General features: G+C 43.9%; 1 protein-coding gene across 2 annotated transcripts in view; it reads right to left on the reverse strand.

Moving 5' to 3' along the window:
• Positions 1-5,921: 5,921 nt before the first annotated feature.
• CDC42BPG (CDC42 binding protein kinase gamma) overlaps positions 5,922-15,606 on the reverse strand; it is a 205,206-nt gene continuing 195,521 nt past the window's right edge. For both annotated transcript variants that reach the window (XM_030217950.1, XM_030217951.1), the window contains exons 34-37: positions 14,559-14,676; positions 10,182-10,290; positions 9,910-9,992; positions 5,922-6,547 (exon numbers count right to left, since the gene is read on the reverse strand). In XM_030217950.1, the coding sequence (XP_030073810.1) occupies positions 6,479-6,547; positions 9,910-9,992; positions 10,182-10,290; positions 14,559-14,676 (379 nt within the window). In that variant the 3' untranslated portion in view covers positions 5,922-6,478. The remainder of the gene's footprint in view (positions 6,548-9,909; positions 9,993-10,181; positions 10,291-14,558; positions 14,677-15,606) is intronic.

Below are 15,606 nucleotides of genomic sequence, written 5' to 3' on the forward strand. Positions count from 1 at the left end.
GGCCAGTGGACCTTTCAAGAGAGTTGTTCTTCCATAAATCTTCTGGAATTGAGGGCAGTCAGATTAGCTGTTCAAGCTTTCCAACATCTCCTTCATTCACAAGTGATTCAAGTTTGTGTAGACAACCAAGTAGCAATGTTTTACATCAACAAACAGGGTGGTATGGGTTCTCTAACTCTATGTCAAGAAGCAGTCAGACTCTGGGCACTGGTTCTGTCTCTACATTCGGTGATTCGAGCAGTGTATCTCCCAGGTCGTCAAAATCAAATTGCAGATGTCTTGAGCAGACAGCTTCAACCTCACGAATGGTCTTTAAAGAGCACAATTACTCACGCTCTTTTTCAAAGATGGGGTTGGCCTCAAATAGATCTATTCGCATCCCCACGAAACAACAAATGTCAGAAATACTGCTCAAGGTGGCCTTCAAGTCAAAGGATAGCAGCAGATGCGTTTGCCCTTCCTTGGACAAATTATCTATTTTACGCTTTTCCTCCAATTCCTCTAATTCCAAGAGTTCTACAGAAAATCATTCAGGACAAAGCGTCAATAATATTAGTAACACCTTATTGGCTGAGACAAACCTGGTTTCCAGTGCTCACGCAATTAGCTCTGTTCCAGCCTTTTTTCCTTCCTCTCATTCCAGATCTCATATCTCAAAACAATGGACAACTGCTGCATCCAAATCTAATCAAACTTCATCTCACGGCTTGGTTTATTCAAATAATCAATTAGATTCATCCTTTTTTTTTCTCAACCAGTTTTGGATGTTTTATTATCTTCCAGAAAACACTCAACTAGAGTGGTTTATGCAGCTAAATGGAAGAGATTTCAATGTTGGTGTAGCTCACATCATATGAATCCCATTTCTTGTCCCATTTCGATATTATTGGAGTATTTTCTTCATTTATCTTCATCAGGCATGGCCGTATCTTCGGTTAAGGTTCATATGGCAGCGATTAGTGCTTTTCATGATCCAATTGATGAATGTACAGTGATGTCTCATCCCATCACTAAAAGATTTTTAAAGGGTTTAATCAATCTTCACCCTCCTACTAGCATACCTCCAGTAGCGTGGGATTTGAACCTAGTTCTAGAAAAACTTATGGATCCTCCATTTGAACCACTTACGACAGTTTCCTTACAATTTCTGACTTGGAAAACTTTGTTCCTAGTTGCAATTGCATCAGCTAGAAGGATTGGAGAACTGCAAGCATTGGTTTATTATTCTCCATATACTCAAATTTTACATGACAAAGCAATATTACGTCCTCATCCTAAATTTCTTCCAAAGGTTGTGTCATCTTTCCATGTTAATCAATCCATTATTTTACCAGTCTTTTTTCCACCTCCACATCAATCTGCTCTGCATAGCAGGTTACATACATTTGACTGTACCAGAGCATTATCAATTTACTTACAGAGAACGTCAATTAGTCATAGACCATCACAGCTGTTCCTTTCTTATTCTACGAAAAACAAACAACCAGTATCTAAGAGAACACTTTCTTCTTATGTTACTCACTGTATAAATTTTTGCTATCGGCAACAACAGTCACATCCTCATGTGACAGCCCATAAATCAAGAGCAAAAGCTTCTTCAACTGCATTTTTGCATAGTGCACCTCTTTTGGATATTTGCAGAGCGGCTACTTGGTCATCTCTACATACTTTTTCTAAACATTACTGTCTTGATACAGCATCTAGAGCAGATTCGCTGTTTGGGCTATCGGTCCTACAAGAGGCTATGTAAGCGACAACCTTCCTCCTCCTCCTGTCACAGGTAACATGTATGAATTCAGACTTCTGGGTGCTTTACATTATAATGTCTTATCTAATGTTACCTGTGTATGCTTGGGAGTCTTCAAGAGGTGTGGCTAGAAGATCCTGTCCATGGAAAAATCATAGTTTCTTACCTGTAACGGTAGTTTTCCGTGGACAAAGGATCTTCTAGCCACACAATCCCTCCCTACCCTCCCTGGTTGTCGTAGCTATTTTAATGAACTGACTATTTCTGAGCTGTCAAGGTATTTATAGTACCGGTATAGGCGGGAATGCGCTAATGCTAATATTTTACTTTTAAAGCATTCCTATTGGAGTCCGGGTCTCGCACGTCACCGTGACGAATATTCAAGAGGTGTGGCTAGAAGATCCTTTGTCCACGGAAAACTACCGTTACAGGTAAGAAACTATGATCTCTGCTTCAACTTCCTGTTCCCGTGTAGGAGGGAAACTGTAGGAGAGAGAAAGGCTTCCGGGTTAGGTCTAAAGCAGCGTGTATACTGCTTTCTTGTTGAAGCTGCTGGCAACTCGAAGGATTGGAAGACGGGGGGGGGGGGGGGTGCGATACCGGGCGCCACGGGGCTGGAAGGAGAGAGAACTCGAAGACTCCAGCGCGGCGGTGGTGGCTGCGGGGGGGGGGGGGGGGGGGGGGGGGAGGGAGAAGGAGCAGTAGATGGATGTGACTAGGGGTGTGGGGGGAAGGGGAACAGAGCACAAGATGAGTGGGACTTGGGGATTGAATGGAAAGGATGACAACAAGAGGAGAGACAAGAAATGGAAAAGCCAGCCTGGAAAAGAATTTAGAAGACTGACACATGGAAAGTGGAAGAGAGTGGGACTAACCCAATCAGAAAAATAAAGTGCTCAGACAACAAAGGTAGAAAAGAAAAAAATATTTTTATTTAATATTGTTTAAAGATTGAGATGTGCCTGCTTTGTGAAATGTACCTTTTTAAAAAATGTAAAATGTTTATTATTTTTTTAGTTTTGTATTTTGCAGAGTACAGGAGAAAAAAAAACCATGTATGTTTCTCTGTTACCCGTATTGCCCTGCTTGTAGAGACTGGCTTTCTTGGGTGGAGGGAAGGGTGGGGGGGGGGGGGGGGGGGTCTCCATTTCAGTTTTTGTCTGAATGTTTTTTGTGAGTGTAATGTTGGTGGTGGGCTTCTGGTTGGGGATGGGCTATTTACTGCCTAGGGGAAAAAAGGTATATTTAATCTTTTTTACCTAGCCAGTGAAGAGCCCATCCCCACCCAGTAACTCACCAATAATGTTGGGGTAGGCTCATTGCACAAGTTAAAAAAACAAACAAACCTTTTTTATCAAATTTTATGTTGGTGGGTTTTGGGGTAGGGATGGTCTCTGCAGTGCCCAGGTTTAAAATTTAAAAAAAAAACCCTTTATATTTAATGTAGGCAGGTTCCTGGATAGGGGTGATATTAAAAAAAACAAAAAGTTTTATATTTAATGCTGGTGTGCTTCAGGGTTGGGAGGGGGTGCCAGATTATGGGGGATGGGTAGGGGACAGGACTGACGCTAGACTATAGGGAGGGGTGGGGGTTAGGGTGGGGCTGATGCATAGCAGTGGGATGGATGATGAGGAAGGGAAGGGCTGATGCTGGGCTATGGGTGGGGGGGGGGGGGGGTAGAGAAGAGAAGGGCTGATGCCAGGCTATGGGGCTGGATGGAGGGGTAGAGAAGCAAAGTTTGAAGGATAATATCATTGCTGTAATTATACCGTAGGATCCTGTCATGTGTGTTGAGATGTTTGCCGTTATAGTAGACTTACGCCTGGTCAAGGTTAAGATGTGGGATAATGTAATCAGGTTTAAAAATATTGGTTTTTCCATATGTTGATGCAGGGCAGATGTTGGTCATACTACTTATTAATCCATCATCAAGTGCATTCTAATGCATTATTTTGTAGCAAGAAACATTACTCACACCTACATACACAGTGCCCACCCATATTAGCTCTGGGCCCACCCAAAATGTTAGGTCTGGCTATGCCACTGAATTATATAAAGAAGAGAAAAAGAAGGAAGAGGAGTTTGCGCCTCATAAAAAGGTCACAGAACAGAGAGAAAGCAAAGAAAGAAAGAATAAATGAAAGAAAGATTCTTATAGAGAATTAGATTCTACAAGGGGGGGGAAAACAAACCCCTTCAGGAAAAACTATAGGCCATTGGACGGATCTGAAACTCTCTCTCCAAGCCTATTGGGGTCTACCTGAAGCTGGTGTAGAGCACAAGGCTAGATCAGCCAGTAACAACCAATATTCTACTTACCTGATTCCTCACATTATCACCTTGCTCGTTTCTTGGTTCAGGCATGTACATTTTGGTATAGGCCTTCTTTCCTTTCTGTTCCAGCATATTTGTTATCCTTTCAGTGGTAGGAGTACACTTTTATGACCCTACCATCTGTTTTACAAAGCGCTCCCAACTTCTTCCATTGCCAGTTGCACAGTAGGCTGGTTTTAAATTCTTGTCTCTTGGCAATCCCAGGTTTGAGCTGCTATAAATTTTTAAAAAATAGCAGTGACCTCCTGCTTACCTTTTCTCCCCTTACTGCCCCTTCCCCCCCCCCCCCCCCCACCCATGCCAACAGTTTCTCCTTGTTTTAACTTTGAAACTCTTGCATGATCTCTACAGTCTAGGGTGAATTAAACTTTGATAGCCAGGGCTGTAGGTTAGCATAGTAATTTTGTTACCTGCACCACCATTCAAACCGAGATAGATGACAATGAACTGAAGGCCTGGTGACATATTGAAGGCATCTCATTCATCTGTCAAGCACCATATTACCTTCTATCACTTGCTTCCGTTCTGCAGACAGGAGTAAAGTAATGCATTTAGGGGCCCTTTTACTAAAGGGTTGGTGCACGGCCATGGGCTTGCCACGTGCCAAGCCAGAACTACCGCTGGGCTACCGCAGGCGCCCAGCAGTAGTTTCCACCCCCAGCGCTACAAAAATATTGTCTATTTTTATAGCACCAGTGCTTACCTGGTGGTAATCGGGCAGCACCGTGTACTGCCTGGTTAGCGCAGGAGCCCCTTACCGCCACCTCAATGGGTGGTGGTAAGGGCTCCTCCTCAAAATGGCTGCGTGGCAAGTGGTTCACTTACTGCACAGCCATTTCTTTATGAGAAATAAAAGACAGCCTTTTACCCACTATGGTAAACGGGGGCCTTAGCACGCATCATAAGTACATAAGTACCGCCATACTGGGAAAGACCAAGGGTCCATCAAGTCCAGCATCCTGTCTCCAACAGCAGCCAATCCAGGCTTCAAAAACACTTGCGAATGCTAGCGCAGGCCCCCTTTTACTGTAGCTTAGTAAAAGGACCCCTTAGTTTTTTTTCATTCAGTGTAAACCATTAAACTCCACTTTCCTGCATATGTTAAATATACAAGTCAAAAGGGCATACAAAAATTAAAATCTCAAACACTACAATCCAAAAAGGTGTATGTTGTAAGAAAAACAAATCTGTACAATCTCACATGGTAAATCGCAACTATATAATCATAGTTTCCTGATATGTTATTTAATCTGGTGGAGCTTCCCCCCCCCCCCCCCCCCCCCCCAACCACTGATTATATAGTCACAATTTATCACAGGAAATTATTTATATTTTGCTTAATTCATTTTTTTTAAAGGATCTTTTTTCCTCACCATATTTATGTATATGAAAACCTTTTTGGTTTGTAGCGAGGAGGGACTCTCTTCATGTTCAAGTGTACAGCGCTGCGTACATCTAGTAGCGCTATAGAAATGATAAGTAGTAGTGTTTGAGAGATTCATTTTTATATGCCCTTTTGGCTGGGCTGTTTAACATATGCAGGAAACCTAACAACTAGTGAAACAGTATATTGTGGATTTTCTCTTAGTGATCTATTCAGTCTCTTGTGTGAAGTTGAATGCTCTGTAGGACCCCAGAAACTCTCTGAAAGAATGGTCCAGGACTCAAGGATGGCACATGCCTTTCATGATACCTCTTTCTACAACACGGCCAGTCACTGGAGATTGGCTGCCAGCATTCAATGCATCAGTTCAAACAGGCTTTTCTTGACATGCATTTGGATGAAGCTATTTCACTACCATGGGGGAAGACTGGATTCTGCTCTCACAGGGCCCTAATGTTTTCTTTTATCTTTATTTTGAAATTAAATATCATCTTAAACTGCACAGAGGAAAACATTGCTTTGCACTCCACTGCTTCATAGAACAGCTCATAGCATGATACAAAGAAGTATGAATTTACAGTAGACTTGGCAACAAGTGCTCTGGTAGTAGGAGGCTGTAGATTCCACAAGGCCTGTACACACAGGGCAGTTATGCATGTCCTCAGCACCACTCTTTGAACTAGACCTGTTAGCTGTCTCTCAGGAGAGCTGCAGTCTTTTCTCCATTTGAAGTAAATGGCAGGAGACTAGGGTTCGGAAGAGAAGTTAATGACTACAAACTGACCTAGCAGCAGTTAACTGCCAAGTGTGTGGTGAGTATCAAAGTTCAAACTTAATTTTTTAAACAGATGCAGCCACACACAGACAGATGCAACTGTATACCATCCTCAGTACTAAAAGTTAAAACAAAAAAAGGAAAGGGCAATTATGGGCTAGGAGGACAGTTTGTTGATTTGTTTTTTCTTCTCTTTGGTATCGCTTTTGGCAGAATAGAAGGCTTGAGTCCCTGCCTCTATGGAAAGCTGGAGCTACTTGGACTGGAACTGCTGGAGACGTGGAGCATGTGGGCCTGGTCAGAAATCTGTGAGGAAAACAAAGCATTATATTTAAAGGGGTTTGGTGACTTACTTGCGGAGTTTACCAGACCAACCAACATTCTCCTCCTCTCTCCACATACCACAATAATTTTGTCCAGGCAAAGTATTACACACATAAAATTTACCCCCCCCCCCCCCCCCCCCAACACACAAAAAATGGAAAATAGGGTGTAGCCATTCATGGAACGGTGTTTGTGGGGCTGGCACCAATATTCAGCAGGCAGTTATGATTTTTCTAAGTATCGTTTGACTAAAGGACCTTTGTACTAAAGTGCAATAAGTTTTTATACTTACCAAGTGTATAACACAAAAATTAATGTGTGGTTAAGTGCAAAGCCTGGCATTAAATGCAGGAAGCATGTCCTGCATTTAGCACACTGGGCACACAGTTGAGGAATGATCAAGGCCGCCGAGAGACTGAGTGGGTCTGGGGCAGGGCCGCCACTGACGCTCCCCAGGACTGCTGCGTAGCCAGAGTACAAAACTTTTTTTGTGTGTGGGGGGGGGGGGGGGGGGCACATTTTGCTCAGCATGCACGTGAGGGGACAAGCAACTGCATGGCAGGAAATGGGGTGGAGAACAGTGCTGGAGGACGGTGTCTGCTGGCAGGGCTTGGGGATCCCCACCAGCCAAACCAGAGGCCCTGAAGCCCTGTGTCTGCTCCTCCTCAGCCTCTAAGGGGGGCCTGGTGCCGGAGTTTTCTCTCTCCTGCTCTTGTCGGGACATGATCACCAGTGTTCCATTAAGCGCAGGAGAGAGACAGACCCTGGCGCCGAGCCCCCCTTGGAGGCCGGGCCCCAGGGGAATCTTGCCCTCCCTCACGGCGGCCCTGGGCATGGTCACTATATTACTTGCCTGGGCCAATAGAGCAGGCCCTCTGCCCTATTGACCCATGCATGTAATATGGTAGCCAAATGTTACCCTTCAGCAGGTCACTTTCCCATGGCAGAGCTACCCCGAACACCCTCCGATGCAATAATCAACCCTCCCTCCCTGAACAGACCCCAAATCCCCTGATTCATCTCTCAGTTCCCCCCCTCCCCGATCCAATAACCAGCCTCTGAACAGAAGCCCCACCACGTAAGCCCTGTCCACCACAGCCTGACCCTCTCCTCACCTCTCTGATCCCTCCAGGGCTTACCTGTAGGTCAGCATTGGTTGGACAGTGGGTCCTAGGCAGCAGTGACCTCTCTCTGCTTGTGCTTGGGTCAGCACCTGAATTTAAAATGGTGCCAGTCAAGGTAACAGCAGAGGGGGGAATTGCTGCCACCTGGGACCCACTACCCCAGCAATGCTGAACCCTAGGTAAGATACAGGTGAGGGTGGGGAGAGGGTCAGGCTATGGGGCAGGGCTGGGGCCTCTATTCAGGAGGGCTTGAGAGATGGATCGGGGAGTTCAGGGTCCATATGGGAGTGACTGGGAAATGAATCGGAGGGGGCTCAGGGTAGTGTCACCACGGAACCTGTGACAGTGCACTGCAGAACTGGACTGCTGGTAGCGCAGCTACACTTACTGACTCTTCTTGAGATGGCAGTTAAGTTCAGCTGTGCTATTGGCAGTTATGATGGCTAGTGGAATACCAAACTGTGCACTAGCTGTTACAGTCAGCCATACCTCCAGCCACCCATCTCCCACTTTAGGCAGCTAATATGGGATTGTACTGCGATGGTTTTTAGCGCAGGAGAGCATGGGTTCATGCTAATGTCTATCATGCAGTAAACTCTACATTATCCGCTAACACAGCTTAGTAAAAGGACACCTAAATATTCAGCCTGCATGAATTTGGGCTGAAAAGCTAGTTGAAGTTGCTGGCTGAATACTGGCCTCAGAGAGGTTAAGATCAAGCAGAAGATGAGCAGCAGGAAGGTGGGCTGAACGACCAGGGCCACTGAGAGGGGGAGAAGGGGCAAGATTCCCCAGGGCCCAGCCTCCAAGGGGGGGGGGGGGGGGGGCGGGGTCTGGTGCCGGTGTCAGTCTCTCTCCTACTCCTGATGGGTGATCGTGTCCCAAAAAGCTCTGGCGTCGGGCCTCTCTTACAGACTGGGAGGGAGCAGACGCAGGGCATCGGGGCCTCTGGTTTGGCTGATGGGGGTCCCCAAGCCCTGCCAGCAGAAGCTTTCCTCCAGCGCTGTTCTCCGCCGCATTGCCTACCCATGCACAACGTGAGGGGAAAAGCAGCTGCAGGGCAGGCAATGCGGCGGAGAACATTAGCATACATACATACATATTCATTATGGTTATTCAAAAACACACACACAGACTAAAACATTGCATATGAAGCCAGCATATCAAAACAGTGAATATAAAGATATATATTTTAAATTGAAATGAGCTAGCACCATGGGAAATTTCTCTCATTATGCCTCCTCTCACATTCACGTGAATTAGCAAGGGAGAATGTACCTTCCCGTTCCCTCAGCCTAACACCAGCACTCACCCATTTTCTCCTTCTCCAAATCACAGCTCTCCCTTCCTCCTTCCTTACTAGCACTTCTCCATACCATGCCACGTGGATAGAAAAAAATAGCCCCCCCCCCCCCCCCCCCAAACAGGCAGCACTTTTTTTTCCTTCGGTTATCCACAGGCAGCACTGCCCCCCACCCCCAAGTCCAGTATCCTGTTTCCAATAGTGGTCAATCCAGGTCACAAGTACTTGGCAGGATCCTAAAAGAGTAAAATAGATTTCATGCTGCTTATTCCAGGAATAAGTGGTGGATTTTTCTGAGTCTACCTTAATAATGGTTTATAGACCTTTCTTTTAGGAACTTGTCCAAACCTTTTTTAATCCCTGCCACACTAACTGCTTTTACTACATTTTCTGGCAACTAATTCCAGAGTTTAATTACACACTGAAGGCCCAATATTCAGTCAGTGGCAATCAGCATTTTGCTGACCACTGGCATATACCCAGAAATTCAATGCCTGGCCATATCTGGGCTCTGGCACTCAATTTCCAGGTATACGGAGCTGATAAAAACATAGGCAGTTAAATGCAGTATTCAATACTTAACTGGCTATGAAGAACCACATAAAGATAGGACTGCATAAAACACAGTCCTGTTTATGTGGTTATCTTAGTTGGTTAAATGCTGAAAATTAGCACTGAGCTGGCTAAGTGCTGACTCCGCCCCTTGCTTCCAAAATAGCCGGTCTCAGCTTGGGCACTACCGGGCATTTTCAGCAGCCCTATCCAGTTAAGTGCTGCTGAAAATACCCAGTTAGCCCTGGACAGACAATTCAGCCTCTCCCCATCCATTTAAATCATTTTAAATGTACTACGAGTTTGCAAATAGAACCTAGTACTCCTGCTTTGCTTTCAAAAGCCCTGAGTATATCAGCCCTCACCTCAGACAGCATGTCCATACCAGAGAAAAGGTCCTGCGGAGAGAAGGAATCTTCTGAAATCGAACTCACAGACATACGCTTCACTGCAGAAAACAAAAATTCAGACCTCTAAAATCAAATACCAAAGCATATAAAAATTAAAAAACTATCCACTTCCTCAAACCTTTCTGGATCCAGCAGCAGAAAGATAGGCAAGGCCACAGCTAAAAGAACAGAGGGATAAACTGAGATTTTACCTCAACTGAAATGTAATATGTTACTTTGAAACTCACCGTATAGCTGGTCACTACTGCCTGTGGATTCTGCACACCTGACATCAGTGTAACTACGTGGCCTGGGGACTGATGTCCCCAGGTACTCTCTACTCCTCTCCTCCTGAAGCTAGAAATGAAATAAAAAAATCATTCAATCCAACAATTTTAGAGGGATATCCAAGATGGCTGCCACTCACTTACCTGTATTGAGACAGGGCAATCTCCACGCATCTGATTTACACAGGTATGTAACATTTTACTGGACAGAAACAAAAAAAGGCAAAGATCTGCCACAGAAATAGCAAACCAAAAGAAAAAAAGCAGTTCAAAAAAGACAAAAAAATGGAACAGGAGGGTAACAGAAGAAGTGGTTTATTACAAGTTACCCGACGTGGCCACGTTTCGCCCTCAGGCTGCATCAGGGGTACAAAAAACTAGTAGGGGTAAAAAGCAAAGTGAACCCCTAAAAGTAGTCATACAAGCACCTTACATAAGTGCTTCCCAAGCTTACTCAGCAGTCTTAGCAAATGCTATGTTGACTGGCAGTCTTCTTTTTCTTTATGTTTGGTTCCCTACATTACTACTACTACTACTTAACATTTCTAGAGCGCTACTAGGGTTACGCAGCGCTGTACAAATTAACGAATAAGGACAGTCCCTGCTCAGAAGAGCTTACAATCTTGACCATGTTTCGCCGAAATGTTGGCGTCTTCAGGGGAACTAATAAATCAGCAACTGCGGGAAAGAACAACTCCCGTCACGGTCTAAAGCCCTCTGAGCATGCCACTGTTCCTACGCTAATTGGCCTTACCGCTGGCGGTAGGTTTTGAGAATCGGCTTGCATAACTGGCAGTTCTTTACAGTTCGTGTGATGGAGCATGCTTTTGTTGCGTCAGGGATTCTGTTATGGAACAGACTTTCTGGTCCACTTCGTCATTGTGCAAATACCTCACAGTTCAAAAAACTTCTGAAGACACATCTTTTTGCGAGTGTTTTTTTGATTTAGCTTTGGATTTGGTTACGATTTGTTGCTGAGCAGCAGCCCATTGATATTGGAAGCAGAACTCTGTGTATTATGCTTTTGTGTTTGTTTTGAATGCTGTTTTATTTGGTTTTTATTATGTATGTTACCGAGGATATTTTTTTAAATAAATAAATAAATATTATAATGGTTTGAACTGATAGCCTTGTTTTATTTGCAATAAATATTTTCATGTTCTTTTGCTATTTGGAATGTGTTACTTTAATAAAGAGAGAGTTAAAAATAAAATAAAATCACCACACATTTCTTGCTAAACAGAGAACGAGTCCCATATCTTTTAGAACATTATCTCTTAAACTTTTTCCAGGTCAGCAAACAGGAATCGTAGGAATCTGCCTCTAGTGATTTCTCCATCTCCTTTTCAGAAGTGTTATTAGAAACCACTTGTTTTGTTCCTATACCTGAAACACTTACGTGCTTATTAAGCTGGTTTAGCTGTTAGTAGAGAATGACACGGGGACCAAGTTTGTCCCTGTCCCCGCCCCATCCCCATGAGTTCTGTCTCTGTCCCCACCCCATCTCCACAGGCTCTTTCTCCGTCCCTGCCCTGTCCCCACAGGCCCTGTCTCCGTCCCCGTCCCATCCTCATCTGCCTCAAACAATTATGATTTTATATTTAATTCTTTTTATTAAAGTATAAAACGGAACAATATACTGTGCAACTGTTGTGTATAAATTACAAATAGAAAACAATAATAACAGCGAGTAGCTATAATAACCCTCCTCACCACCACCCTCTACCCTTCCAACCCCAACAATAGCTGATTTCTACTACCCCAAGGAATCCTAATCCACCCTGTTAAAATGTCCAGGGGTACAAAATACAACTCGTTCTGTATGTCCTAGAGGAGAGAAATATGCCCTATGAAGCACTGTTATGATTTTTTAATCTGTGGATGAATAAGAAGTCATCAACAATCTCAGGATTCAGTCTAGCTCTCCTGTCTTCCACTGTCCTTCCTACAATAGAAGATGTGCAGGATCCCCCATGCAAATTTGCTAGATGTGGCCAGCATGTTTGCTTATTTTTCCCAAAAAATCAAAATATCATCAGCATCACTCAAACATAAACAACACTCCAGTTCATTAACAGGCTTCAAAGTAGAAAATGACACGGGAACAAACCCCGTGGGTTCTGTCCTCATCCCTGCCCCATCCCTGCATGCTCTGTCCCCATCCCTGTGGTTACTGCGGGTACCCGTCCCAGTGTCATTCTCTAGCTGTTAGTGCAATAAATACATGCTGTTAATGTGGCACCTTAATAGTTAAGATAGCAAATGAGATGTTAGCATGCAGCAATATGGAAGAGGGCAGGGACTGCTTCTTACTGTAGAAGCCCTATTCCCAACTTACATGTGTAAATACCTGATTTACATGCGTGTCACAAACATATAAACCACAATTTTAGAAAACCAGCATTTACATGTGTATATCTCTGTACTAGGTGTAGATTGCAAGGGGGCAGGGTTTGCGCAGAACTAAAACGTACACTTGCATATCCCATTTCAGGAAGGGAATGCACATGTATGCCCCAATATCAATGTCAGGATTTACAGCTGGTCCCTTGCATCGGTAGGTTCATAAAGTGCACATTTCGGCCAGCTCTTAACTGGAGGAATTAAAGGAGTTCTTCTCATTTCCTGGTGTTCATTTCCCCCTCCAATAAGAATTGAGGGCTCTGTTGTTAATTAGCTACATGTACGTGCATTGGTTTCCAAAACGGCAGGCATACACCTGTAAATGGAGGAGTAGATTAACGGCTAGAGCAGTATGCCGAGAACCAGAAGAGCCTAATTCAGGATCCACTGTTGCTACTTAAGATCAAGGGCAAGTCATTTAACCATCCATTGCCTGAGGTACAAATTTAGCTGGTAAGCCCCCTGGATGACAGAAAAAAAATCTTTTTTGTATCTAAACGCAAAAAAGGTGCCGATACATGTACATTGTGGAATACCAACTTACACATGTAAATTGCTGTATTGTCTCTAGACAGGTTTTCAACATGTTTGTAAAACAGTGCTTACTCCATGTGCACTCCTGAATGTATTTTAGAATTGTACATGTTTTGACCAAAACTGAATCTGTTACCGAAATTCACTGCTTGGTTTCAGCCAAAACCATTGCCCCCCCTCCCCCCCACCACAAGTTCCACTCTTCTAAAGACCTTCTCCAGGCCTATCTTTAGTAGCCCTGGTGGTCTAATGGCTCCACAGTCAATATAGCTGCTGGGACTGGGGATTGCTCCTACCCATGCTGGTTCCAATCTAAAAATGGCTGCCACGACCTCCCACAGTAGCCTCACAAGGCTGCCGCAGGAAGCTGCAGCTGCCAGTTTGACTGCGGAGCAGGCATGGGCAGAAGTGACTCAGGATTGCTCCTGCCCTGAAGAAACCTCTAGACCACCAGGGCTTCTAAAGTAGGACGGGAGGGCGGAGCATGTGGTTGAGGAGCATGGGCAGAGAGCAGTTGTTTTGTGGTCATGGGGTTTGGGGGCGGGGGGCAGAAATTCAGTTTCAGCCAAAAATATACTAGCATTAACGGCCATTGAAACTGACATTCAGTCGGCCTGTATCGGATGTCATCAATTCTGATTTCTACTTTCTATCTAAAATTGGCTGTTAATGCAGAGGTAGTTACTATATGTTAACTGACAATGGGATGCAGCTAGCTACACTTATTCGGATGGTGTTAACTGCACTATATTATGTGCTATACTACATTAAGCTACTGGGCATGCTCTCAAGGTTCTGTTAATGCACAGTGACTGTAAAATCTTGCTACAAGCTAGTAAGTAGGGCTGTTAATGCTTGAAGGGTATAGCTTTTCTCGTTTGGCCAAATGCAAGGCTGTCACAAGAGATGGGCAAGAAAGGTGAGTGCACTGGGCACCAAACTGAGGGACGTCACACTGTCCTCCTTAGGTCAGTCGGTAAGGATATGAGCCCATAAGAAAAAAAACGTGCTGAAAATAACTCTTCCATGGGATGCCTTTTTGTTTAGTGACTGCATTTCTGCATAAAGATTCCTTTTACTATTATCTTAAACCTTGGACCCTCCCTCCCTCTATTGTATTTTAGGGCTGTGGGATAAAAGGCTTAGTGATTCAGGTCCCCCTACTCAAGGAAGACATCAAGTTATGAATTTTTTTTCTTTTCTTTGGGTATGCCCTTGCTAGATTCTCACTTACTTGCATTAATACAGATGTTGATAAGGTCTAAGTTGTATACAAAATTTGAAAATAAAATGGTTAATTAAACAATGAATTTTATTTCAGATTGGTTTTTGTTGTTTAAACTACAGTTTTTTAAATCACGCCATAGAGCACAGCATAAGCATCAGAAGCTGCCTACTCACCACTGGCAAATCCTTTAGCTGTTGCTTGCCATCACCCGGGCCCACGTGAACCAGGTGATTAAAGTTGGTGGGTTTAGAAATTAATTTGCTCCTCATGGCTGGATCCTTCAGCATTTCCCTGCACAAAAACACCAAACGAAATCATGAAGGCGTTAGAAATCTCTCTTTCTTTTTCTTTGAAGACCTTTCCACCAACTACCTGCCTCTGCGACAATCCAAATTGGAATCTCCCTGCCTAATCTGCTGCTGTTTCTTTCCCTTAATCCTTTTGTCCCTGGCCACTTCTCCCCAAAACATCTTGTTTTATTTATTAACATAAAAATGTGTACACATCTAACATATTACAAGCATAATTCGTATACTAACGATCCCTATATCTATAACACCCCCTCACAAGGAAAAAAAAAAAACTTTTTTATTTTCTCCATACCAAACAACTAGTGAACAATTCACATAGAAAAAATATGGTGCACACAACACCCGTCCTTTTGTTTAGCTCCTTAAGAGGCCCTTTTATTAAAGCTTAGTGCATAATGACGGACATTAGTGTGTGTTAAGTGCCACGTGGTCCATAGGTATAAATAGGCCACTCAGCATTTAGGGGAGATTCTGTATATGGTGCCTAAAAAAAACTCCACGCAGAAATCAGTGCCGACTAAGCGTATTCTATAAGTGGGACCTAGATTTAGGAGCGGTATATAGAATATACTTAGTTGATATCTCAGTGCCTAATACTACGCTCTTCCATTTACACCAGCGAAAATGTGGCATAAATTCTGGCTCGTAGATTTAGGCACACTGGACCACATTCTATAACTGCGCATAAATTTCGGAACACCCACGAAACACCCATTTCCACGCTCATAACCATGCCACTTTTTGCCTGCATGTGTTAGAAGTTAGGCACACTGCATTACAGAATGCACTTTGCGAGTTGTGCATGTAAATTCTAATTATTGCCAATCAGTGCTCATTATTGCTTAAGAGCCGTTATCAACGCTGATTAGCTTGTTAAGCCAATTAAGTTAGGCACGTTGTTATATAATAA

This window comes from Microcaecilia unicolor, chromosome 11 (assembly GCF_901765095.1).
Source record: "Microcaecilia unicolor chromosome 11, aMicUni1.1, whole genome shotgun sequence".
In the NCBI taxonomy this organism is placed as follows: domain Eukaryota; kingdom Metazoa; phylum Chordata; class Amphibia; order Gymnophiona; family Siphonopidae; genus Microcaecilia; species Microcaecilia unicolor.